The sequence below is a fragment of the Neocloeon triangulifer genome, unplaced genomic scaffold, assembly GCF_031216515.1.
Source record: "Neocloeon triangulifer isolate White Clay Creek 2 clone unplaced genomic scaffold, ASM3121651v1 ptg000017l, whole genome shotgun sequence".
Lineage (NCBI taxonomy): Eukaryota > Metazoa > Arthropoda > Insecta > Ephemeroptera > Baetidae > Neocloeon > Neocloeon triangulifer.
Window position 1 is genome coordinate 4507494 of NW_026775559.1, and position 25130 is coordinate 4532623.

At 39.1% G+C, this 25130-nt stretch overlaps 1 protein-coding gene across 2 annotated transcripts in view; it reads right to left on the reverse strand.

Annotated features, from left to right (window-relative positions):
* The window catches only part of LOC132203376 (insulin-like receptor), a 99203-nt gene that overhangs the window by 3637 nt on the left and 70436 nt on the right, over positions 1–25130 (reverse strand). For both annotated transcript variants that reach the window (XM_059631105.1, XM_059631104.1), the window contains 15 exons: positions 10524–10629; positions 4165–4346; positions 3713–3905; positions 3542–3658; positions 3336–3483; positions 2645–3216; positions 2389–2562; positions 1776–2330; positions 1557–1714; positions 1263–1439; positions 1047–1209; positions 790–994; positions 554–731; positions 325–499; positions 126–262 (listed from right to left, as the gene is read on the reverse strand). In XM_059631105.1, coding sequence (XP_059487088.1) covers positions 126–262; positions 325–499; positions 554–731; positions 790–994; positions 1047–1209; positions 1263–1439; positions 1557–1714; positions 1776–2330; positions 2389–2562; positions 2645–3216; positions 3336–3483; positions 3542–3658; positions 3713–3905; positions 4165–4346; positions 10524–10629 — 3240 coding nt within the window. The remainder of the gene's footprint in view (positions 1–125; positions 263–324; positions 500–553; positions 732–789; positions 995–1046; positions 1210–1262; positions 1440–1556; positions 1715–1775; positions 2331–2388; positions 2563–2644; positions 3217–3335; positions 3484–3541; positions 3659–3712; positions 3906–4164; positions 4347–10523; positions 10630–25130) is intronic.

A 25130-nucleotide genomic window follows, 5' to 3' on the forward strand; every position in this document is an offset into this window, starting at 1 on the left:
TTTTAAAGAATAAGTCTAACTAAGTTGTAGGGTAAATCAATCCAACATTTCAACAATAAATAAAGCTTAGGAATCATGTTTTTAAATTTTACTTTTACAGAACATAGTTTAAAATTAAACTTTACCTGATAAGGCTGGAGGGCAAGTGTAGCCATTTCCCACAGCACAACTCCATAACTCCACACATCCGAAGCACTGGTGAAAATGCCATCTTTAAGACTCTCAGGCGCCATCCATCGAACTGGCAAGAGCCCTTTCGTGTCTGAAATTATGAAAAATAATTTTTAAACCTACTCAAAAACGTTTCATCTTCAAATAACTTACCTTTCCTGTAATAGTCAGTGTCGTAAATGTCTCTGGTCATGCCGAAGTCGCCGATTTTAACAGTCATATCTGCGGCCACCATGCAGTTCCTGGCAGCTAAGTCTCGATGAACAAACTTTTTGAATGCCAAGTAAGCCATTCCATCAGCAATTTCGATTGCCATCTGAAGGGTCCTCTGCAATTTTTAAATTTACATAAGTAAAGAACGATGAGACTTTAAATTATTAACCTTGAGAGTAGGGGGTTTCATGTTAGGATCATTATTTGTTTCATCTGGCCTATGAGACCTGAGGTATGTCTTGAGGTCCCCGTTGGCCATTAGTTCCATGATGACTAACGCAGGCAGTTCTGGACATCCTTGAGAAACAACTCCAAGCAGTCGAACCACGTGATGAGTTTTAAACTCCCTACAGACAAAAAAGATATATTAGCAAGGTGTACAAAAATTGAAAATTCTGGTTATACTTCATGACGGAAGCCTCCTTTAGGAACTCCATCCTCTCTCGCTCGGTGGCTTGAGCACCAGCAGTCTTAACTGCGCAAGCGGCTTCTGACTTGCCCTGAATGTCTCTCACAATTCCTTCGTATACCATTCCGAATGAACCCTGGCCAAGCTCCTTGATGAACTCAATTTTCTTTCTTGGAACCTCCCACTCGTCAGGAACATAAACTAAAAACATTTTCAATAAGTCACATACTTTAATATAGAAATATCAAATTACTTGTGCTGACGTATTCTGGATTGACAGTGGCAATGATTTTCATATTAGCCAGATGGGTCTTCTTGCGGTGGTTCTGCAGAAGTAGCCACACTGCGACGATGAACAGGCAGGCAATGATGAAAATGACCAGGATGAAGAACTGACTTGGCTTTGAAGATGGTTTCTAAAATAGTGCTTAGTAACTTTAATTGGCAAATAAATAGTGGAATTTCAAACCTCGATGACAAAGTACTTGTATGGCGACGGTTCTCCTTGCCCAACAAGGGAAGTTGCTCTAATTCTGAAGCTGTAATTGCCAGGCTGCAAACTTCTCGGAGCATCACCAATAACGTAAGAGTTGATTCCAGTTTGATAATCTTGTCTCGAGATGCACTCTTCAAATGGCTTTACAGACTGGAGGGATTTCAAGAATAAATATTTGATTAATTTATTACATATAAATGCAATCCCTAAAAATTACTACTTGCTTTTTTCTAGTAATTAAATTCAAGTTCTCTTATTGATTCTTACCTCTGAATCAACTCTTCTGTACTCCAAAACATAAGCCACTATGATCCCGTTAGGATCGGCAGGCTCATCCCACTTGACTCTGACTCTCCCATTTGATTCCTGAGTTGCATTTACCACCTCAAGGAAAATTCGGGATGCATCGAGATTGTCGGCATTATCTGGAAAATTTATAAAAAATAAAGTAGCAATTAAATTTAAAGAGAAAAACTAAACACATACCAAGCTTGTTGGTTCTGGCATTGACCATACTCATGGTGCTGCAGTGCTGGGGGTTGGTCTCATTGGGCACTTGTTCTCTGCAGGCCGACACCGAGATGGTGTAAGCACCAAAGTGTTTGAGCTGTTTGAGGACAATCATGGTGTCCTTGACCTCAGTCCTGTAGTATATGTACCGATCGTTTTCCATCACATTCTGAGGCTGGACTGGTGGCTGTGGTGTTGCATTGGCACCCTTGTCCGAAGACTCAGGGAAGAGGTACTCACCACCCCGAGTGGCGTCCTTGGACAGTTCAAAAGTAGATTGTCCTTGGCTGAGGTACGAGGAAATTTCACGCCTTCGACGTCTGTTGTCCGTTGATGGCCTCTTGATGTAGATATTGTTATGCAGGTAGTCTTCGAATGTGATTTGGTACTGCACTTCTCCCTCATCCGCCGATTGGTGGCTCTTTTTACTTTCGCAGGCGCATGTGCCAGACTTGGACGATTTTTCATCTTCTTTGGTGAACGGATTCAAAACCTGAGGCACTGTTGTTTTCTTTTCAGGCACCGAGTAAACTGCAAATGTGGAGTTTTAGGAATAAAGCAAAAAAATTTAAATGTGCAAAATGTTTACTTTTCTCCTTGCAGTAGTCCCGTTGTTCTAAGTAGCTCTTCTCTTGCACCTCCAGCTGGGCTTCTATAACGTAATGGGTAATGTTTCCATTAGGCTCAGAAGGTGGCATCCACTGAACAACAATCTCCGAGCTGGAGTTTGAGGTGGCCTTGAGATTACGAGGTACAGATGGAACTGAAATAAAATAAATTTATTCAATTGATATCATTCTATTAATTTACATTATGTTTTTTTATTTCTTTGTTTAAAAATTCACCTGCAGGTTTGGTACGGAAATATTGCAGTGGACTTTGAGCGCCCTGGGCTTTGGAGTGCCGAGATGAAAGCATGTAGGTCTTGATGTAATAGGCGTATTGCGTGTAGGGCTTGAGATGTCCAATCAGATGGTTGACCTGAGCCGAGTCGGGTGAAGGTGGTTCATCATCCACCATCCACCCGTCATTTCCGCAAGCATCCCTTCCATCGAAGAATGTGATATTCTTAGACGGCGCCTCAATATAGTAAATGACGTAGCCAAGCAATTCCCTTGGATCGTGGTGTTTGTAAGACTCCCACGCCAAGATCACCCCTTCTGGGCCATATTTCTGCACATATGCCTTCAGCTCGGTCACGTTGCAAGCAATTTTATCGCCGTTTGAGTCGGGTGCAACCTCTGTGTCAGTGAAGTCAGGGGCGTTTGTTTTGTCTTTTAACTCAACGATTTTGTTAAAGCACAATTTTGGGTTGTTGTGGAAGAACAATCTTCCATCAGACACAGTGAGATTTTTGCCATGACTCCAGTCCCATAGTTCTTGCAGGTTTGTGTTGTCTCGAATCACGATTGCATATCTAAATTGAAAGAATAAAATTAAGATAAATTTTAAAATTTTCATTATTTCTTTAATAAATTTTTTAACAAGAATGTAAATTTCAATTAGATTTTTCTAAATTATTAAAGCCATTATTACTTGTCCTGATCAAGCTTTTTGCCATGGATGATGGTAAGATTCCTCAAGAAATTGAGCGACACCAGTGGGAATGACCGCACAATCTTTAGGTAGTTCTCAATCTCCCGAATAGAGTTCAGATTCTCCTCCAGCTCACGCACAATGTTTTCTAAAATAGAAAATAACATATTATTATGTTAGAGTTCATTTTTTAAATTAAAACTCACTTCCTCCTCGAATGGTGATTTCCAAGCCACCCTTGATGTAGGTGCAGCCTCGCAAGCGTTGCGCCGTCTGGATCGACTCAACATTTATTCCTTCGCACTCTTTGCGGCACTGAGAGCCTGCATTAAAAAAATTGTTGAGTAATTATTGGAAAAGTTTTTATCGAAACGCACCATAGCAGGGTTTGCAAGTTGATACTGCGAGGCCTTTCTTGCCCTCAACCATCATCTCCTGGTGGTTCGGCGGGCACTCCAGTGTGCACGAGTTGTTGAAAGGAATCATTGACTTGGAAGTTATTGAGTCTGGTGTGTCTGAGATGGAAATATTTCGACATTCTGCCTCTTCTATGCACCTTTGGTTCATGTACTAAAATAGGGAAAAATAAATGAGCTTAATATAATATAAATAAATAAAAAAAAAAAAAATTAAAAAATCCATCACTAGTAGAAAGGAAAGAAATTTTATTTTTATTTTTATATTTTCATCTTTTGCCAGAGATTTACAAAGAGAAGAAATTTATTCAATAAAAAGTTTAATATTTTCATAAATAATTAAAAAATGTTCATTTCAATTTCATTTGTTTAATTTTGACAACATTATTCAATTTTATTTTAATTTATTTTACCTCATAAGTGCCAACTGGACACTTTGAAATGCATTTTCCATTGAAGACGACGTTTTTGCAGGCAACACACTTGTCTGCGCCCTCGCCAAAGCAGCCGCCGATGCAGTTTTCATGGCAGCAAACTCCATTTTCATTGCACTGCTTTGAGCTGCAGTTAGCCGACTCTGGACAAGTGGAGGACGCTGCAACAAAAGTTTTAAAAAAATTAGCTTCGAAATAAAAGTTCTGCCGTTTTCTAAACACAAGAATGGCCGCACCTGCGTGGAAGGCCTAAAAGGTGTGAGAGGGCACATAAAAATTAATACGTCCAAGGGCCAAAGTGGTTAACACGGCGGGCTACTCACATGTCCATTTACTAAATTAATGTTTGGTCAGAGGGAGAATAAAAGCGGCGGTCGCGTGGTGACTTTTCCAGAGCACACAGAATTTAATTCAATTTGGTCAAAACAGAAGCGACCGAAAGGAAAAAAAAGCCGCAGCGAGACCGCAGCTGCGAAACGCAAATGGAAAATTGTCTTTCTTTACAAAGGAAGCGGCGCTGCTTCATTAGCTAGAATTAAAATTCAAATTGGCGCCGATGATGAAGCGGTGGTGGCAAAATTCGCAGGGAAAATGATTGAATTTGTATATTTAATGCGAGGGCCTGGATTGTCTTCATCATTCCTCGACTTGAATATGCTGATGCATAATATATGCAATGCAATCTTTTTTCTTTACAAAAATTAAAAATATATATATCCTTCTTTTTATGCTGTTATATTTTTAATTGGAATATTTTTTGCTTCAGTTTCACAAATAAGTTTTTAATTGCAAATTTCAGATTAATTAGCCTGATTTAAAAATTTCCGCCATTCATAAGAGCAAAAGGGACGCAAAAATTATATAGCAACTCACGTGCGCACATTAGTTGACCGGGCGCGTTTTGACAGCGTTTTCCGTGTCCAAACACGTTGTGCGATCGCTATCTCGCGCCAAATTAGCGACTCGGGAACACGCTTTTGCGAGTCGTACGCGACTGTCTGTCTGTCTCTGGCTCATTTTTATTGTTGGTGAATTTCAGCAATCAACCCGGAAAGATCCGCAAGATAAAAGACGCGCTGGTAATTAGGGTAATACATCCGCCCGACGCAATTTGAAATTTATCGAACCGTTTTTCAGCAGACTAATTGCGACTGCACTCGATTCCTTCGAATTCACGCCCGGCTGCATCAATTAGCTAATTAAAACTACCGACCGCACGAGCTGCGTTTTAAAAATTCGTTGCTCTTCCGGACGAGCACAAAAGAGGTGAAGATTAGCCCGCGCTGCCCCCGCGGGGCCCAGCGCACCAAACAGCCCCTCGCCAGCGGAAGTTGTAACGCGAAACCACTCGGCTTTTTCGAGTGCCTCTTTCGTTCTTTCTCTCTCATTTCCCCCCATCTCTTTCTCGACGGTGGAATTTACAATGTTGCAGCTAAAGGATTTTTTTTTGTTTCAGCGGGGTGAAAACAAAGAGAGACATGTCATTATTTACTCGGACTTTGCAGTTTTGACATCAACTTTTGCACCTTTTCTTCTCCCTCACAATCAGTTGCCGAAACGAACGTCAAGTTAATTAATTAATGCCGGAAAAGCGCCAGGTCTCGGGTGTTCATTAATTTCCGAGCGAATTAAGCGAACCCCCTTTTCTCCGCGTGTATATAATTTATTCAGAAGATGCGTCGAGTCATATTTGGCTAAATTAGAATTAAAGAGAGGCGCGCCTTCCTGAGATAACAAATTAGACATAGAGATCTGCTCGTCGAGATTTCCTCCTTCCTTGTTTGCGGGAATGAGAGAGACGTGCGAGCAGCTGTGATGTTCGTCTTTCCCAGCAGAGTGTTCACATGAACGGACTAATTAAACAACGCTATTACCGCGTTGAGGAAATTCCCAAGTAAAAGCTCTCCAATTCAAATTGTCTGCTCCACGATTGGTAGATCAGATAAATTGAAGTTAATTTATTTTCTTCAAACCCACAATAAATTAATTCGAATGAATAAAATCAGAGCTGATTATAAAAAAGTAGTAACTATTAAAAATTAATAATTTTTCAATTTAATTGACCGATAAGAATAAATAATAATTAAGAAATATAATTTTTTTTATGAACACTTATAAAATGATTTTTTATTAAATATTAAATTTAAAATAACAATTCTCTTAAACACGATGAATTTGAAATCTTACACAAGAGGAAAAAATTCAATTATTAGCTGCAATTCATGGTTATGAAATTGGTCGCAAAAATACATTAACACTTCATGCAGCTAAAATTTTCTCTTAGAAACTCAGATAGGAAATTAAAAGGAAGCGCACTCGAGTTGTGACGATGCAGGGCAGGGCGTCGACCCCAATCAACCTGTTAATTATCTGTCGCAGCGCGCGGTGAAGGCCACGGTCGCACACATTATTCAGTGAGCAACTTCCGGTTCAGAGGCAACCGTCTTGTTCTTCGCCCGCGCAGCAGACGGACAGACAGCGAAAGTGAATAATGGCGAATAATCGAGTGGCGGCAGGGTATGCAACCAGTGAAGCGTGCGCGCCCAGCAAATAGTCTAACTAACCAACTCGAGCCAGTCGAAAGAAGCACTCGACAAGCCGAGGCGATTATTTTTCTCCACTCGAGAACAAGCCTTAGTTTTTCTTCTTTTTTCGTGCGCACAGAATTGGCAGACCGTGAATTATTTGCGGTGAAATTGACTCTCGTCCGCTTGAATATTAATAGAGAGGAGAAGAGAAAAAGGTGGACGGCTTTTTATTTTCCTTCACGAGGGGGCGTGATTAAAATACGAGAGTAAAAATACTGGGAAAGCTGAATTCCATGATGCCAGAATAAATTTTCATTAATTAATTTATTTAACACAGTAAATTGGATGGAAATTATAAATGCGTCTTTTAAAAACGATTTTATTTCCCCCCTCGGTGCCATTAGTGATGAGCATATCAAATTGCAATTAATTAGGCTGCCCACGCTTTGAAAGAAGGAAACGAAAAGGGCGGACCAAGAGGACCAGAAACTTGAGCTTAATTAAGTTAATTGCACAGGTAGCGTGCGCGCCGCACGGGAAATCGGAGATCAAATATTTTTCAACCTAACTTAAGCGCGGGGGCGGTTTTGCGAGAGCGGCGTCAGCACGTCAACGCGCTTTCAATGTTCAGATTAACAGCAAACATGCTGCGCGCGAAAATCAGCGAGTTTGATTGTCAAAACGACACCTTTCAATAATTTGCATTGACATGTTTTTCGGCAAACATGTTTCAAAGCAGCGACAAACACACACGAGGTTATAAAAAAGTCAACGAGGGTGGAATAATAAATGAAATTAAATCTTTTCATCAAGCTATGTTGTGTGAGATTAAATTTCCATCAAAAACTCTAAAAAACATAAATTCTACGCAATTTACCTGCATAATTTTTGACAATGAAAAAACGGAGATAGTAAGTTGGGTTAGAATTTTGTAAAACAACCACAATTCTCTTAAACCAAAAATTTACGCCAAGAAAAGAGAAAATACGCAAAAATAGATGAAGGCTTATAAAATTTGGATGGTGAAGTGTCACTGAAATCAACTTTTAAAATAATTCAATAGTTCGCTCAATTGTTTGCCTGGTCACAAAAATTTTGCTATATTCCCCAATTTAAAATTTTGATAGTGAGCAAAATTTTTGTAATAATTAAAAAAAATCAATAATAATAATAATAATTTAATAATAATAATAGTAATAATTAAGAACTTTGCACTAGCTTTTCGTTTAAAATTTTCCCCGTGATGCAATGCTCATTATCTTCCTTCTAAAAATCAATTTAGAGAACTTTACAGGACTTTCTGATGCGTATTAAATTGCATAATATGGAGATTTGATTAAATTTTTCTAATAATAATTTTTGCACGGCTATAAGCAGCATCAACTTACGGTTGTTGAGTACAAAACGAAAGAGCAAAAATCGATTGCAATTTTGGAGCGTGTGTGCGTTTTTCGCGAGTGGCATGGCGGCCACGCCCTGCGCCTCGTTCGGCCGCTGCTGCCACTCTTGCCATTCATGCGCCGCCGACTTAATCGGTGCACGTGTACCAACCAGGCGCTGGAGTGGAATACGCTCTGCTGAGAACTTCCGTCGATGCGATTCCCAGAAAAAAATTGTTTCGATCGAATGCCTGGCGCGCATTTTTCTCAGCCGGCCATAAAAGCGAGGAGTACGCGTCCGATTTTCCTGTTGCATGACGCAATTTCGATTGTTTTCTCTATCGACGGAGCGCGCGTGTGTGTGTTTTGGTTCGCGGTGGTCCCGCATTACTTTTTATGACCAGTATTTTTGTTTTTGTATCTACATCCTGTTTCAAAAAGGGTGACGTAGAAATTGAACCATAATATCCGCAGGCGGCATACCTTGATGAACAAATAACAATTTTTTTTTATAGAATACATTAAATATGGTTTTCCATTGTTGAATTTGTTCAACTTGTTTATGAATCAGTTCATTCATTCATTCAGTAAATTTGTTCAAATTAATTTCAAATGAACGTGGAACAGTTGGAAGTGAAAAGTGAATGGTTGAGAAAACATAACTGCTTTTTTAATAATTCCATTAAATTATTTGCTTGTTTATCTCGTTTATCTTACTAGAAAACCTGGCATGTTCAATAAAATATCCTTAAATTGTCTCAATAATTTAATTTCTTTCAAGATCAACAAAATAGGAATTGGCCCAAATAATCATCAGTAGCAATGAATAAGGAAAATTTATTTGTTAACCTGTTTTTATTTGCCTAGTTTTAGAAAACATTTCATATTAAAATTTATACTAAAAAGTAATAAATTGTTGCAGGGGAAACATTGAATTCTTAAACAAAAAGGCACCACCGCTAGCAAAGATTGTGCTACAAACGTCTGAAGCAGTAATAATGGAAATGAGCAGCGGAATTCGCAATCATCACTGCACGACGATTTCTATTACAAGTTTGGCTGTTTGCAAACAGAGTCGCAGGTGGTGCAGAGCCGCCAACTTTTGCATCTCGTATCAACATATATAAACAAAATTCATTAAGGCAAACTGCAGTGGCGTGTTATTCCGACGGGATGCAGCAACAAAAGAAAACGACACCATCAGGAGACGCGGCGCAAAAAGGGGCCGCTTTTCAAATTGGAGCGCGTTGAAGTAAATTCCCGGGAATTAGGCGAGATAATCTGCCTGCGCAGCGGGAGCTTTTTTCAGAAATGCAAACGACCTCTCTCGGCCGCCTTTCCCCCCGAGACGAAAAAGGCCGAAATTTGTGTTTTTTCCCTCTCTGGCTTTGTTTTTCCTCACGCGCCCTCGGCGGCTTTTGCCGAGCGTTACTTTTTGTCCGCCTGCCCCGAATTATTAACGGAAACACGAGACGAGAGCGTGTCAGTTTTTCGTCAGGTTTTTTTTGTCAGCCGCAGCGTTAATTATGACGTTTTCTGTGCGGAAATAAAAAGCTTAAAATTCTTTTAAGGGAAAAGAGCGCGTTTGAAAATGGATACGGCTGGAAATCACCGCGAGATTCAAAAGAAGGGGGAATGAAATTTGAAAGAAGGAAAAGCTGCCGCGAGAGGGAATTGGGCGCAACACGCATAACACGCACACAAAAGATGATGATGCCGCGAAATAATGCAGCAGCAGCGGCAGCAGGCGGCCGAGAAACTGCGCAGTTTGCCGCCGGTCTGGAACCAATCGATCGCTGGTTGGTCGGCCGACCGGCCGGCGTGCATCTCCCGCCGCGTTTCCTTGTTGTGACTGCGCCTCGACGCCGCAACAGGGCCGGTCAAAGGTCGCCGTTTGGCCCTCTTGTTATTGCCTCGGCTTGCAATACAAAGGAAGCCAATAAACATGACCCTCTCTCAATTTTATTCGTGGTACTTCCAGCGGAAAACAAGCGATTTGAATTTCTTCTTTTGAGGATTATTCACTGCTTTTCAATGAGAAATCAATGTAATCTCGCAAACGTGCCGAAAGGTAAATAAGGCGAAATTCAAAATCAAGGCCAAACCTCAGTCTCGTGTCTGGCCACGTGATGCTGCGAGGTGCAAGTTTTGAGGAAATTATTTGATCACCAGAATTGATTTAAATAAGCTAAACGTTCCATCCAAATAATTCATGGTTTTCTCGGATTAATATGAATTTAATTAATTTGACATCAACCTAAATAATTGGCACAGACATCATAAAACTTTCAGTATAAATAACGAAGTTGTCCGAACCTTTTAAACTGGAGACTAAATTTCTTTCTTAAATTGTAAAATTTTTGGCTTTGGTAGCCAAACGAAAATGCAAAATTGAAATTTTAATAATTAAGAAAATGGTGTATGTAATTACCTTTTTGGCAGTATTGCCTGTTCCAGCAGAGGGGTTCGTTCTTGGCTGCCGACATAGGACACTTCTTCTCCGCACAGCCGGGACACTCGTTCCTCTCCTTGTTATCCTGCGAAGCAAACAACAAAACGGTGTTGACAAATTCAGTGCGTTAGGAATCGCATTTCATGCGCATGCAAACGACATAATTGTTTTCGAGTGTGTGTGGCGCTCATTTGAAATTCAATCGCATTACCAGCGGGCCGAATTTGACTTTCAAAGCGGCGACACGTATGCCGATTAATCAAATTGCAGCTGGCTCTCAGAAAGCTGTTGGATAGCAACACTCTCGATTGCTTGGAAAGTGAGTGTTTTGAAACCTCACGCTTGATTTGCATCAGCATATAATTTCACACCACCTCAAAAGTCAAAATCAATTTCTCTTGTAAGCAGAGGCGGATAAAATTATATATTTGTACGAATGAAAACTTTTTCGTTTCGGGGCGGAAGACAAACGATTTTCGCAGGAAGCTGATCTTTTCCCAGCCAATATTTACTTAACAGGCGCCCTTTCTTATCAGATGCTCCCAAAGTCGAAACGCACGCGGTGGCTCTCAAATGGGTCAAACGCGCCGGTCCGATATCACTCCTCGAGCTGCTGCTGTGAAAATGTTTATTCATGCGCGCGAGATAACGGCCCAGTGAAAAATAAATCACACCTCGGCGCACACTCGCCAGTCACCCTTGTCCCGCGCGCCAAATGTACTTTTTTACTTATTAATTATTTCATTTTATAATTGGAGCCAGCGAGATAATAAGTCTTCCTCCGTTCAGATAAGTTCGCATAATTGGCGCTTTCTGCTGCTTTCACCTGGTCTCTCTATCTTGCAAGTGTGAATTGTATTTACCCTTGGGTGGTCGCCGGGTTGGCAGTGGCGGGCCCTCGCCGCGGCTAATGATGGATTCCGATGGCGGCGATAACATGTTTAAAATATCGCCACCGAACACGTAAACGGCATAATTCGGGCACGTCGGCCGCTGCTGAATAATTCACGAGTGCAGGCAGGATCAAGCAAGAGTTGGGGCCCGCGGGGGCGCTGCGTTTTGGGACCTTTGGAGACAAAGTTTCAGCTGCGATTGCTCGATTTGCATTTAACATCGCAACAAAAGGGGGAAACAAGACGAATGCGACGAAACTTTCAACAATATGACATTGCGTGTCATACTTCAATGCGGATAAGTAGTCATTTTTATTTTATAGTTTTGAATACAATAAGGAAAGGAAAAGAGCTGCTTTTTAAATCTTAAGGTTATTAATTTTCTGGTCTTCCATGCACATTTACTTTATATTTTAACTATATATATAGCACTAAAAAAGTTCCTAAATCAAGGGATTTTCCATGATAAATAAAGGCGTGTATACCATAAATAAAAATATGAATGGCGAACATGGCCCTCTTTAGTTTTTATCCTCATGTTGAAATATCACAAATAATAATAATAATGATATGGTTAATTATAGCAATGATGTTTTTATCAACACATATTTGGGTGAACTTTTTAAAATTCAGTAATACAAAAGAAACTATAAAAAAAATTTCATTACCAGTAATTTAATAATCATTGTTATGATAAAAAATTAAAATTATACAGATATAGACAAATGGAGTTTAAAAAAAAAAACTTTTTGAGCACAAGGAAAGTGAAACAAAACAGGAGCATCAAACTAACGGAAAGTCCTTTCCAAGCAATTAAAATCTTAAGTCGGGATTAACTCTGGCAGAAAAACAGAACGTCAAAAGGGGTTGGAGCGTGTTTTGCACTTCTGTAAACAAAGGTCGTAAGTTGAGCTGAAAAGCGCGACTCTAAGCTATGAATTTTGGAAATCTGCGCGCGTAAATCCGGAAAACCGCAACATCAGCGAGAGGCTTTTATAGGACGGTGCGTTTAGAGAGGGTGGTGGGAGGGTGATTAATACGCGCGTGCAAAAGGCCTCTCTCGCTGCTATGCAGTTTGTTCGCACGCATTTTAATTAGCTCGCCCACCGCTGCGTGGGGCCTTTCGGACTCTTGACGCCGAAATAATTATTGCGTTGCACGGAGCGTAATCAAAATTTCTGCGTGCCGCGCTCCAGGGCATTTTGCATTATTGTGCGGCTGCAAAACTGGCGTCGAGCACGAAAGACGGCTCACAATATTGGATAATGGTTGGCGAAGCCCAGCTTGAAACGACGCTCCCTCTGTTATTTATGTGAATAAAAAAATATGCCAAAATTTCTGATGGAAGCTTTTTCGTCCAGTTGGCTGGGAAAATTGAATAAGGGTTGGCTATTTAATTTGCTTCACCAATACAAAAAAAATACCAACTGTATTAAAAATGGGACAAAAATGAAAAAGAGGCGCCACGTGGAAAAAAAAAATGTTTAGTAGAATTTCACGGTCGAGGGTTGATTCGTGGTGATTTGAATTTCAAGTCGGCTTTTCCTTGATGGTTTTTTGAGTTGTTTAATAGTAGAAGAAAAATAATATCGTGCCCATCGAGGAAAAGCGGACTTAAAATTCAAATCGCCATGAAAAAAGGTTAGATCATGCTTTATTATTTTCTATTATTTATATCTTATTCAAATAAAATAATATGGTGAATTTTTGAGTGATTTAAAACTAAATGCAGTTTAAAAGGCACTTTTCAGTGAAAATAATATTGCGATTTAAGTTAAGTATTTTATACTATTTTATTATAAAAGCTTCAGTTAAAAAAAATAACCTGCGATCATGAGCCTGATAATAATGATTTAGCTATGGGGAATTTCCTGTTTCATCGTTTTTTGTTGAGCTATTATAAACTCTCATGTCGCAAAGGGATTAATTAAGCAGAGGTTTGTGTAATCGAAAACCTCAAATTGTTTATGCAAACATGCTAAATTCAAATTACCGTGACTGCAATCTCAAAACTCTCAAAACAGACATTGATGTCAATATTTGATTTTAAAAAAAATCATGCCACTATACTTGTTTAATTTGCAATTTTTTTAAAGCGTGCCTGCGTGTCGAACCTGCAAGACTAGCCAATTTCCATTTTATCTGTTGCTCTTATAACAGCCAACGTCAGTCTCCTCCAAGATCTCCAAAATCTGAATCACATCAGTGCATGAAAATATTCCTGGTGTGGATTTTCAATTTTTAACCTCAATCCACGCCATCTGAACTTCCCTTTTTTTCGTTGTGTTTTTAATTATTATTATTGTTTTTTATTTGTACAAACTGTTACAACTACATTATATTGTACTTACATTGCTTAAACTTCCTAGATCAATAAAATACCCCATTCATATGAGGCTCGGTTGACTATGTTTTTGTTCCTATCACTTATCAAAAATTTTATAATATTTAATTTTATTTATAACATATCATTATTTTCACTCTTCTCCATAAGTAAAATACAATACAAAATGGTAGTTTGCAAAAATTTCTCTTTTGAAATTATGGGAATTGTAACCATAACAAAAATTTAGACTCCACTCAAGAGAGAGCATTGCGGTGGCGGCAGAAGCCGCTCGATACTTTTCCCGGCGGACAAAAACTTTTCCTGCACGCCCACGCACTGCAGAATCTGCTTTCTCTCACGCTTTTCCCTTTGTTTCGCATCAAATTTCGGCGTGTTTGCGGTGCGTGTCCGAAAACACTCTCTCTGCACTTGTGGCTGCTCGATGAAAAATCACCGAATCGACGTGCAGAGTTGACTGACGCGTCAAAAGCGAACCACTCAAGCCACCGCATGTCCAAAACACGTCGCGTCGGGTGTGAATAATAACAAGGAGGCTTGTTATCCGCCGGCGACACTCTCACCCCTTTCGCCTTCGAAACGCGAAAACTCTCGCCGGCGTGCCGAATCGCCCGCTGCCATCAACGCACCTTCCTTTCCCGGCAAAAAACGTCTCGCGTCACTCGAGGGCCGCGCGTTTAATCTCGTTCAAATTGCACCCCGCGTATTCCTGCAATCTCGGCGCGCGTGAAAAATGCGAGGCTTTTGGCTTTTTGTATGCAAATATCGCCGACAGAGGAAGCCGGCAGCGCATTACATGGCGCTTGTTGATCAGAAAATGGGCTTTTCGCAGACGCTTTTGGGTCGCGCGACATTTTATTGATGGGATCGGCGAAAAGTGGCTGATGCTTGTCTGGGTTTGAAGTGAGGAATGTAAATATACACAAAAAATTCAATCTTTATTTTTTTATACACAGATATGGCTAGCAAAAGGGATGATTATGGGAAAAATATCACTATCTTAACTCATATTTTGTAAAGAAATTAAAATTTCCAAAAAAAGTAAATAATAAAGCCTTTATGTTCAAATTTTGGTTTAAGAATCAATGTAAATGACCTATTTGACTACAATTCAACTAATCTAAGCTGTAATTAACAACCAATTTTCACCTATTTTGAGATTTTTTACCTTGCTACACCTATTTTGAAATACAAAATGTCAACGCAAAAATCTTAAATATATCAAATTTTTAACTAGAATTTAAAAGATTTGAAATAAATATAAATAAACTATTTCAGCTGGGAAAAATCATTGAAATGCCTGTCTTGCAAAATCATCAAGCGGAGCTATATCAATCAGCATTAAAATATGTCTCAAATGTGCCCAATTAAAAACATGTTTTACAGAACTTCCTTTAATGCATTAAAAAGTGACTAAATTGAAAATATATATTTTTTTTTAAAATCATCCACTAGATTGCGTCAACAATACCATATCAAAATTTTGGTAACTTATACCCATGGCCACATAAAAAGGGGAGAGCAGTTATCAGGAGAGAGAAAAAGACAAATATAACAGCCAAACTCCAATAATGGTTTTGGCACATCGGAGCGGGAAATGCATTTTTCATATATTGCCTATAACCTGAAACACTATTACGCTTTTACGCTCCTTATATCCGGTTCTTAATGAAAAAACTTTTGCTCATAGGGTTTGGCCGGAGCTGCTAATGAGGTGGCCCTTCCTTATCTGGCGGCGCCTGCTGCGGAGCAACGAAACGAACGTGACACCCTGCCGCCGACAAAATAAACAAAAACAAACGTGTGTGCAAGAGAAAGAACGATCGCCAGGATTTCTCCTTATCTCGACGCCCATTCACACTGTGTTGCGTCAGAGCACAAAAAAAAAATACAACAAACACATTCCGCCTGGAATGCAAGTCGAGAGTTAAATAAATATAAATATCTTATCGACGGTTGCCAAATGCAAAGCTCTTTTTGAATTCCTCGAAATTAGTGAGTTTGCTCTGGCAAAATAATAATCAAACCCCGGCAGAGCTCTCGAACGTCGAAAGGGTAACGCGTAATTTCAGCCGCGAATGACGTCAAACGTACGCCGAGTGCGCCAGCAGTTGCGGAGACAATCGGCTGGTGCGGGGGTGCAAATTGCGGCTGGCCACCCACTCACCCCAGCGGCAGGGAAATAACAGCCCTTTCCCATCACGCGAATGTTGCGAGAGGGCTAATCTCGGAGCCAGACAGCGAAAAATCGTTCTCTTCCGTCACAGACTTTGAGAAATTTGCTTTTCTACGCGCAGCCAAATTGATTGTTCATGTGGGAAAAATGGGGTCCATTTCCGACCAGAGTGTTTTTCCGACCCCCTATCCATCTGCAAACCACCACCGAAGAGGGAAAGGAGATTCTTTAAAAGCCGCAGAGATGACTCGCTTTTATCCTGCGCGAAAAGTTTTTTAATATCTTTTTTCGAAAAAAGCAGGACAAGCAGATAATGGAGCTATGTCTTTTTTCACACGCAACTCTTGGCAAATCAGAAAATTGATAACGTAAATTAAGAGAATAATGTGGCAGTGTAAAAGTGTGGTGTGGCCAAATCCGTGACTAATGCCTCTGAAATCGACACTCATTGATAGCGATCTCCTTCGCAAAGAGCGTGCAAACAAGAAATGTGGACAGAGAAAAATTGAACCACTTAGAGGGAGGTTTAGTGAGGGGTTCTATTAGATTTTTTTATCACAACGAAGGAGGAGCAAAGTTCTGGCGAGCCAAATATTTTTTTCTTTGACTTGGGAAAATTTATCTATAGTGGAGATTTCCGAAAAGTCATCTCAGAACTTTACACCTTGTTTTTTAAGTTAGGAAAACTCAAAACCCAAATTTCATTGTTTACTTTTCTAAACAAAATTTGCAACTAAATTCCACCTTAAAATCTCAATAAGAATCGGTTGAAAAAATGTATCTTATATACCGTATATATACCATTGTAAGCAAATTTTTTTTATAAATTTTTAATATTAAATTTATTTTATGAATGTATTATTACTATTATAATAATTGATAATAATATTCGTTGATGTTCCATTATACTTTTTCAAAATAAAACTTTAAATACTAATTATGTATAACTTGAAGGGTACGTAAATTTTTAAAGATTGTTTTTAACAATAAAGAAATTTTATAGAAATTTGGATTAAATGAAATTGAAACCTATGAATAAAATAAATGTATTTTTCCTCAATATATTCAAATTGGAATTTTGTCTGGTCATTAGTGATTTAAGCTGTCGATAATTTTTTCCAACACTTCTTTGGATTGACCCAAAGAATCCTTGGTTTCGTTTGTTTCGTCCAGGAGGCGCGGGGGCACCCAATTCAAAAAAGGTTGTGTATACGTGCCTTGTTTCAGGTATACGAACGCTCAGCTTCCGAAAGCGGGCAATCAACTGTCGGTTATTATGTGCCATAAAAATTCCACGGTAAAAACAAACACAGCATCGGAACCGAAACAACAAAAATGGAGTCTCTCTAGGAATTCCCCGCGGCCAAAATGATAATTATTGACGCCGGCCGGGAAAAGCGAGTGACGCACTTTATTTCGCCGCTATACCGGGCGGCCAGAACGCGGTCATTAGTATGAATTAGTGATTTTATCACTCTCGGCCACTGCGCATAACCACGCATTTTTTTCCACCGCGCTTCAGAAGTAAGGGAGAAGTTCGTCAAATAGAAATAAACTCAACCGTAAGTACTTGGGATGTATATGAAAAAAATTCATTTCCTTGGAAATCAACATGTTGATGAAATTTAAATTTTGTAACAATGAATTCACTTGGATTTGGAATTTCAATAAATCAGCACTAAATAAGGAAAACAATGATCAGGAAAAAACTGCTTATTTGATTTAATTTTCACCGCGGTGAACAGAGGCCGGTCGGTTTTATCAGCGCCAATCGCACCCTTTTGTTCTGGCCAGGCACAATAAATTCAAATCGAGCAGAGGAGCGAAAAATCGATCGAAAACAACGCTGATTGAAACTTCGCGTGCGTGATTTGTGCTGAAAAGCTGCGCGCCACGATTCTTTCGCACGATATATACCGTGAGTCACCCACCAAGAGAACCTCAAATAAGAGGAACAAATAATATGCGTATCGTGTGCAGGCAGCAGGCGAAATCGGATCTGGAATCATTACGGCCTTCACCAGCTTTTTGTTTGGCCACTTCTTCACACACAGACGGGGATAAAAACAATTTATGTGACATGCTTTATAAGAGGCAGGACTGCTAAAAATCAGATTTGAATTAAAATATTTAGAAAAATTTTCAATTTGTTTTATTCTCTACATAACAAGTCAAAATAAAATACAAAAAAATGAAATAGGCAAGTCATAAAATTACATTTGTAGAGAATCGGCAGCCAAAATAATGCAGTATTCAACTGAAGATCCTTCTAAATAAATATAGGGTTGTCGTATTTTTGCCGAAATGAAAGCGTCATTAATGTATTGATAGCCCCCTAATAAATATTTCCTAAAAATTTTGTCCAAAATGAATGTATCCTTAAAAAATTAAATGGGCTCGGATTTTGAATTTTCTCTCCCGTTTATCAGAAAGTGCAATAAAAAAAATGATTATAAACAGAAATATATAAATAAATCATCAACAAATACTAGTTAAAACGGCCGAAATATACTCAATAAAATTGGGTCTACCGCTTGGAATTATAATTTAGTTGCAAATTGTGTTTATTGATCTATCACAAAGGCAATTGCTGCCCATAACGGGATAGATCATTTATACATTCAAAATTATACAAGTTAATATAATTGAGAGAAAAGATGATAATTTTACATACAAATTTTTACAATAACAAAATACAAAACCAAAAGAAAAATTAACAGTAATAAAGTGTTTGGACATTTTTCTTTTTTCTGGATGCTGAAAGCTTGCATTTAGATGACTGCCTGATACTTCCGAATAATTTAGAGGAAACTTTCTTTTTGAGCACACTTTGATAAAAGGTGCAATAACAGAATTCTTACGCAAATTTCTACTAGGACCAAAAATTATCCTTTTAGCAGACATCTGCTATTTGTGAACCCTTTCTTCTTATCGACCGAGAAGAATAAATAATAAGAATAATCAAGTCTCATAAAAATGGCTTTTTGTTATTGTTTGCAACAAAGATATTTTTTACTGTTCAAAAACGCCTCATTTGATGCACACAAGCGCTTTATAATTTTAATTTCGGCTCCTTTTCGTTTCTGTCGCGGCGGCGGAGGCGGGCGCTTCAGAAGAGCGCACTTTCGCGGTTGAAATACTCTTGGGAGTGGCGCGCAAAATTCTATGCAAATTGCAGCCTCTCGACGCGAAAGAAGTGGCGAATTTTATCGCAATTGCGGCACTTTAATTATCACACGCCGGCAGATTTTCATGCCGGCGAGAAGATGGTCCTCTTTAGCCGCCGAATAAAAACATCTTTGTGCGTCGTCGCAAGTTGAAAAGCATCAAACGGCGACATTTACATTTAAGCCGAATTTCGCTCGCTTTGACGAGCGCGCACGCAAGGCAAACAAAAGCTCTTTCTGTTTGTGCGTCGCTGTGCGTTTGTTTGCACAAACAACTTTGCCGGGCGCAAACCCTCTCGTCTCGGCAGCAGCAATTTTTTCCGTTTTGCGTGTGCAGAAAAGCTCGCGTTTTAATCCGAGAACGTGCTGGCCAACCACACGACCATAAATCGGCGGCTCAAGTGCGGATCATCCGCCACCACCAGACTTTGCCCGCTGTTTGTTTTTCCAAGGGTGCAAATCGTTTTGTCCAACACATATCGTCCAACAAAGCAAAATTGGCAAATTCGTAAGCATCTTGAGCGAAAATTTGATGGGAAAAAGAAACACGATTTATTGAACGCTGGAAAGTTCTGTGGAAAGTCTGGGCGTGGCGGGAATTCCTAGAACGCGTGTTGTGCGGGTTGCATTACCGACTTTCCTCATTGTCTGCGGGACATTATAATGAAAGGATTTCCCCGCAGTTTGTCCGAGGGGTTGGTAATCCATCGGAGGCAATAAGGAAAAAACTTGGAAAATGGGCTGGAGGGTAAAGCTATTAAAGTTTAATGTATAGTGCTGCATAAACGTGACGCACACACAAAATAAAAGTATAAAAATTGCTTCATGAGTCATGAAAAATAAAATTAAATTACTTTCCTAACTCCTTGTTCCCTGCCAACTTTATATTTGGTGGGTAAACTAGATATTATTAATAATCTATGCAATTTGCATGTTTCAAAATAAGAATTTTTCAATGTTTAAGTGCAAAATGGATAAAATGTCGCAATAAAGGAACAAATTATTTATTTATTTTCCTGGGAAAACAATAATATTATTATTTTTTTATTATTATTTATTCTTCTCAGTCGATACAAAAATTTTAAATTGGGAAAAAAAAGAGAAGAAAGGGTTTACAACTAGCAGATGTCTGCTAGTTAGAAGAAAGGGTTATTTCATTCAAAATGTTTTGTTTGTTATTTGAAGAAAGACCACTATACAAGTTTTTTCTTTAAATGAAACTTGAGATTGAAAAGTGAAGCAAAAACTTTCAGATGTTTTCAGATGCTAGAATTTTATGGCCTTTTTATTAAACTCATTGTCAACAGATAAAACTTTGTGATGTATTTTTTAATTTACCTAATGTTTTAGATTATCAATTTCACATCTCTTTACTACGTCACATTTGCAGTTGGCCTGATTTGAACTTAAATAAAGAGATATTCAATTATGTTATGCCTGCACTTGTGAGTTGTTGCAAAAAATCTCGCATTTCAGTCTGAATGGTTCCCCTCGTGACTTTAGCTTGGTGTATGTGTTTGTGCGCGAGAGAGGAAGCTCATTTCGCAGACATGCGACGTGCCACATGACGGAAAATCGCGCGCCAAAAGCTGCGGAGAGCGATCGTTTTTTGCTGGCTGGCTCGCAACCTAGCCTACTGCTGCCCCTGTTGGGTCTGTAATTAATCCGTCTGCCGGCGCGCCAGACAGACAGGAAGGCTTTGTATGCAATTTCACATGCATGCACGTCTGCTGGTGTGTCTGCAACGAGAGCAAAGAGGCAGGTGGAGTGCGCGAGGTTATGGTCTCGCAGCCGTTGGGGGGCTGGCGGATAATTTGCGTTTGTTTCAAGAGCGAGAGAGAAAGCGCGACGTGATGTTTGCCGAAGCCGCCACGCCAGACTGCATTGTGCATAAAGAAGAACGATCTACGTGTTTTCTCTTGAGCAAGTCTGAGCGGCCTTTTGCTCGGTGGGGGCTCAAAACAAAACATGTGGGTTCGATGCACTCTGAATGCAACCCTTCACGATGAATGGTGACGGGGGAGAGCCTGGGCCTCGCACAACATGGAAAACGATGGGTGTAGGCGCAGAGACAGAAACTTCTCATGATTAAAATTTCTCAATATTTTTTGCATATGAAAATTTATGCTGTGCATCCATTATCAATATTGCTCTTGGAGCGGAGGAAAGAAAATCAAGAAATTAAATTTACAGTAAATATTTGCCATTGTTGCAAATGTATACAATTTCATACTCTTAAATTTGTAATTATTTAAAATTTTTATTAATAATATATTTCGGCATTTTAAATCAATATCTGGAAAATAATTTTAAGTTTTCATTTGCATTATATGAATATTAATTTTAAATTTTTATTACGTAAACAACTAAATTTTTTCTTGAAATGACAAAGTAAAATGTTTTCACACAAAATTAAAATTCAGTGTTGCAACGATGAAAATTTAAATAAATTAAATAGCTGAGAAAGAATTTTAATTTAAAAAGTGTTATTTTTATTGAATATTTGAATATTTTTATAACTTACCAAAATTAATCACTGATAGATTATTTGTGACCGATATTTTTTCATTCACATTTTCTACTTTTTGTTTGTTTTGTTGTGTTAATGAGTGCATTTTTTATGTAAAGCACAACACTTTTAACTTTTTTAATATACACAGCCGCAGACAGGGTCAAAAACTTGGAATGTTTGCAAAAATTTTAATATCGCGGCGGCGAGCAAACAAAACAACAGCCCCGCCGCAGACGAGAGTTTCCCCGGCGTTATTCATAAATGCACAAAGCGTTGCGAGTATGCCAAGCTGAGGTTTGTCATCAGACAGACGCTTTTGTTTAATTCAGAATGCACTCATTCACGATTTTCTTTCTTCACTTTATTCATGTGCTCTTTCTCGCTCGCTCGAGTGTTTGCCTGAGGAAGAGTGGGGTACGTTTGCAATGAAAAGAGATTCTGCTCAGCGGTGCATTTGATGCACATGCAATCAGGGCGAGTGCGTCTCTCTTTCTCGAAATAAGTTTTGCTGTCAGTCGCAGCGACGCGCAATAAATCAAACAACGACGACCATTTCCGCGAATGCTTTCAAGCCACGCTTTGTTAAAGTTGGCAAAACTTCCGCGAACGCACAAACAAATAAACGTTGCGACGACGGTTTCTTCAAAGGAGGTGAGAGCCTCCCCGATCTCCTCTGCGGGGAAAAGTGAAAACAATCAAATGTAACGGCTCCGCGTGTAAGAATTGCTGCATGTCTCACATCACATAATCAATCTCGATTGCGTCAAACGACGTACCCAAGAAAAGCTGAAGTTTTTATGTCTCATTGATAATCAATTAGTTATCATTGTTATGCAAATTCCCAAAAACAAAGTGATAAACTTTCATGAATCATCCGGAATCATTCGAAGAAAATATTAAAGAATAAAAAAAGGACAAAAGCTACAAGGGCATTACTTCGGACCTTACAATAATCTCGGTACTCTTTTTACAACAAATTACATCTCAAACACTGGCCATATCAGTTGAATTTTGACTGGAAAAAATATTATATAATTAAAAGCAATTAAAAATTAGATTTTTTTATCTTTTGGGCAATCGTGCGGTATAAAAATTTCAGAAACTTTTATGAATGAAAAAACTTGAAAAATTAATTACAGAAATATTTATATAATAATAATAAAATTGTTAAATTTTTGAAAAATTTTGTCTCATAATTTTCAAATTTATTTTGCGCCGGCAAAGTGCGCAGCAGTCGCGGCAACAAACGAGCCCTCTCTGGAAATTTTGCACGGCGAATAACATTGCACGGATCAGCGGCAGCGTTGATGACGCAATTGGAGTCATTTTTCCCATCACACACGCGCGCCCTTTCATTTTACAACCGCCGGGAGAGAATTAGTGCAATAAAGCCGGAGGTACATATAATTTTATTGGACGGATGGACGCGCGCGTGGTGATTGTGTCTCTCCAAATCGATATCACACCGGCGGCGGCCAAGCACAGGTCGTTAAATACACAATCGGCTGCCCTTTTGTTTCGGCGCCCAGTTGTCATTTTCGATTACATTCGGCACATCTCCGAAATTGCGTCCGACCGGCTTGTTTGTTCAAAACAAATCAGCGCCTTATCTAATCGGCTCGCGCATGAATTAATTGGAACCGAAGGAAAATATACACATAAAAACTAAAAACACTTTTTGAGATTACTTCAGGGAATGTCTTGCCGAGCGCCTCCTTATCAGCCGCGGAGATAATTTTGCTAGGAAATCGGCGGCGAATTCAATAATGTACACAAACACTGGCGCCTCTTTTTTATTGTAGGCATTATAAAAAAGCTGAACAAGTGGAAAATTCTAATTTAATATATACTTTATTTTGGCACTGCGGTACTCCCTGTAGAATCGTTGACCTTTGCCTCGTCTGTCTTGAGCCGACTCGCCTTCAGTCACGCAAGCCTACTTGGTGCATTTATTTATTTCGGACGCCAAGTGCAAATGGCCCTGATGCCAACTTTGGAATGGCCGTCAAAGCGTTGTGATAAAATTATCGCGCAGTCCTTCAAAAATTTGTGTTTTCCAGCGGGTATTTCCAGCTAATTTTTTAGCTACGCATTTCCTGTTTCCTTCAAAATTGGTTTTTAATGTCTAAAAATATTAAATACAGCAAAATACAAGAAATTCATCAATTTTGGAAGTTATATAATTTCAAAATAGTTTATTTTAAATTTATTTATCTTTCTCAGCATTCAATATCTTTTTTACGCGGTCATTAAAGCATAGTTAACTTTTTCTTATGCAATGACGATTAAAATATTGTGAATATTTCAGTGACCCAAAAATGCGCTGGACTCAATATATTGTTGCTCATGAATTAAAATTTCTCTTCACTCTCCAACTTATTTTCAACAGAGGGCGTGTGATTAATTTTGTTTGAATATGAATATTTACTTTTGAAAATTCACACTTGCAAACTAAAAATTACGATTTATAAATTCTTCGTCCGATAAAAATTGCTATAGTATTTTTGCTGGGCCTTTAATTGAGCATATCAAAAGAGAGGAATCTGTTTCACTTGGCGTTATTTATGAAAGGTCCAGCGGCAGCAGTTGTCGGCCGGAGGAAAAAAGGGTCGTTTCGAGCGACCATTACTCTTCTGCGTAACGCTATTTTCGCGATCGGCCGCAATAAAAACAAAGTGCCCCGTACATTTCCCGCGCTTTTATTTTCGGTTTCGCGGCCGTTTACTGCCATCAATAAAGTGGTTTTCTCTCATTGTCTTCTATTTTTATTTGCTAAAATCGGCGCCCATTTTCTTCCGCTTATTTATTTTCTCGCGCTTTATTTTCCCTTCTGCTTTCACAAAGGATGTGTGGTTCGCAGTATTATTTAATTTAAAAATATCTCCCGCGCACAAATTGGATCGAGTGTCTCTCGGCGCCACACGAGCAGCAGCAGCAGCAACGAGAGAGATGCAAATTTCTGCGGTTCTCATTGTCAACCGAGTGTCCTTTTTCAGATTTGCGGTCTGGGAATCTACCCAAGCACTCTTTCACTCTCTCGTCCAGTTTATTATTTCTTCTTCCCCGGAGGTTCAAAATTCCAAAGTCCGCGCACATCAGCGTGTGCAAATTATTGCGCTGCTCTCTCTCCCCCTCAAAATACTGTGAGTCACAACGTGTTTATTACTTTTATCTGCTGGAAATAGAGCCGCCCGCCAGCAGCTGCGGCGCCAATTACTCAAAATCCGCGCACGCTTCGTGGCTCCTCCAGCGGTGCAATCATCCGTGGTGCGGATGATAATTTTTTTTGACAGCTCCATCGATTTTCTGGTTGATCGTTTTTCAAGTACTTTTCAATATGGCAATTAATTTTTTTGCTGCTTTTTAATATCTTGGAAGATTTTTACATTTAAAATGTACTATACATATTTCCATGCTCCAATTAAAAAAATAATTACAAGTGGAGGAAATTTCTCTGTACATTTTTTTACTGGCGAAATTTATTGTGTGATTAT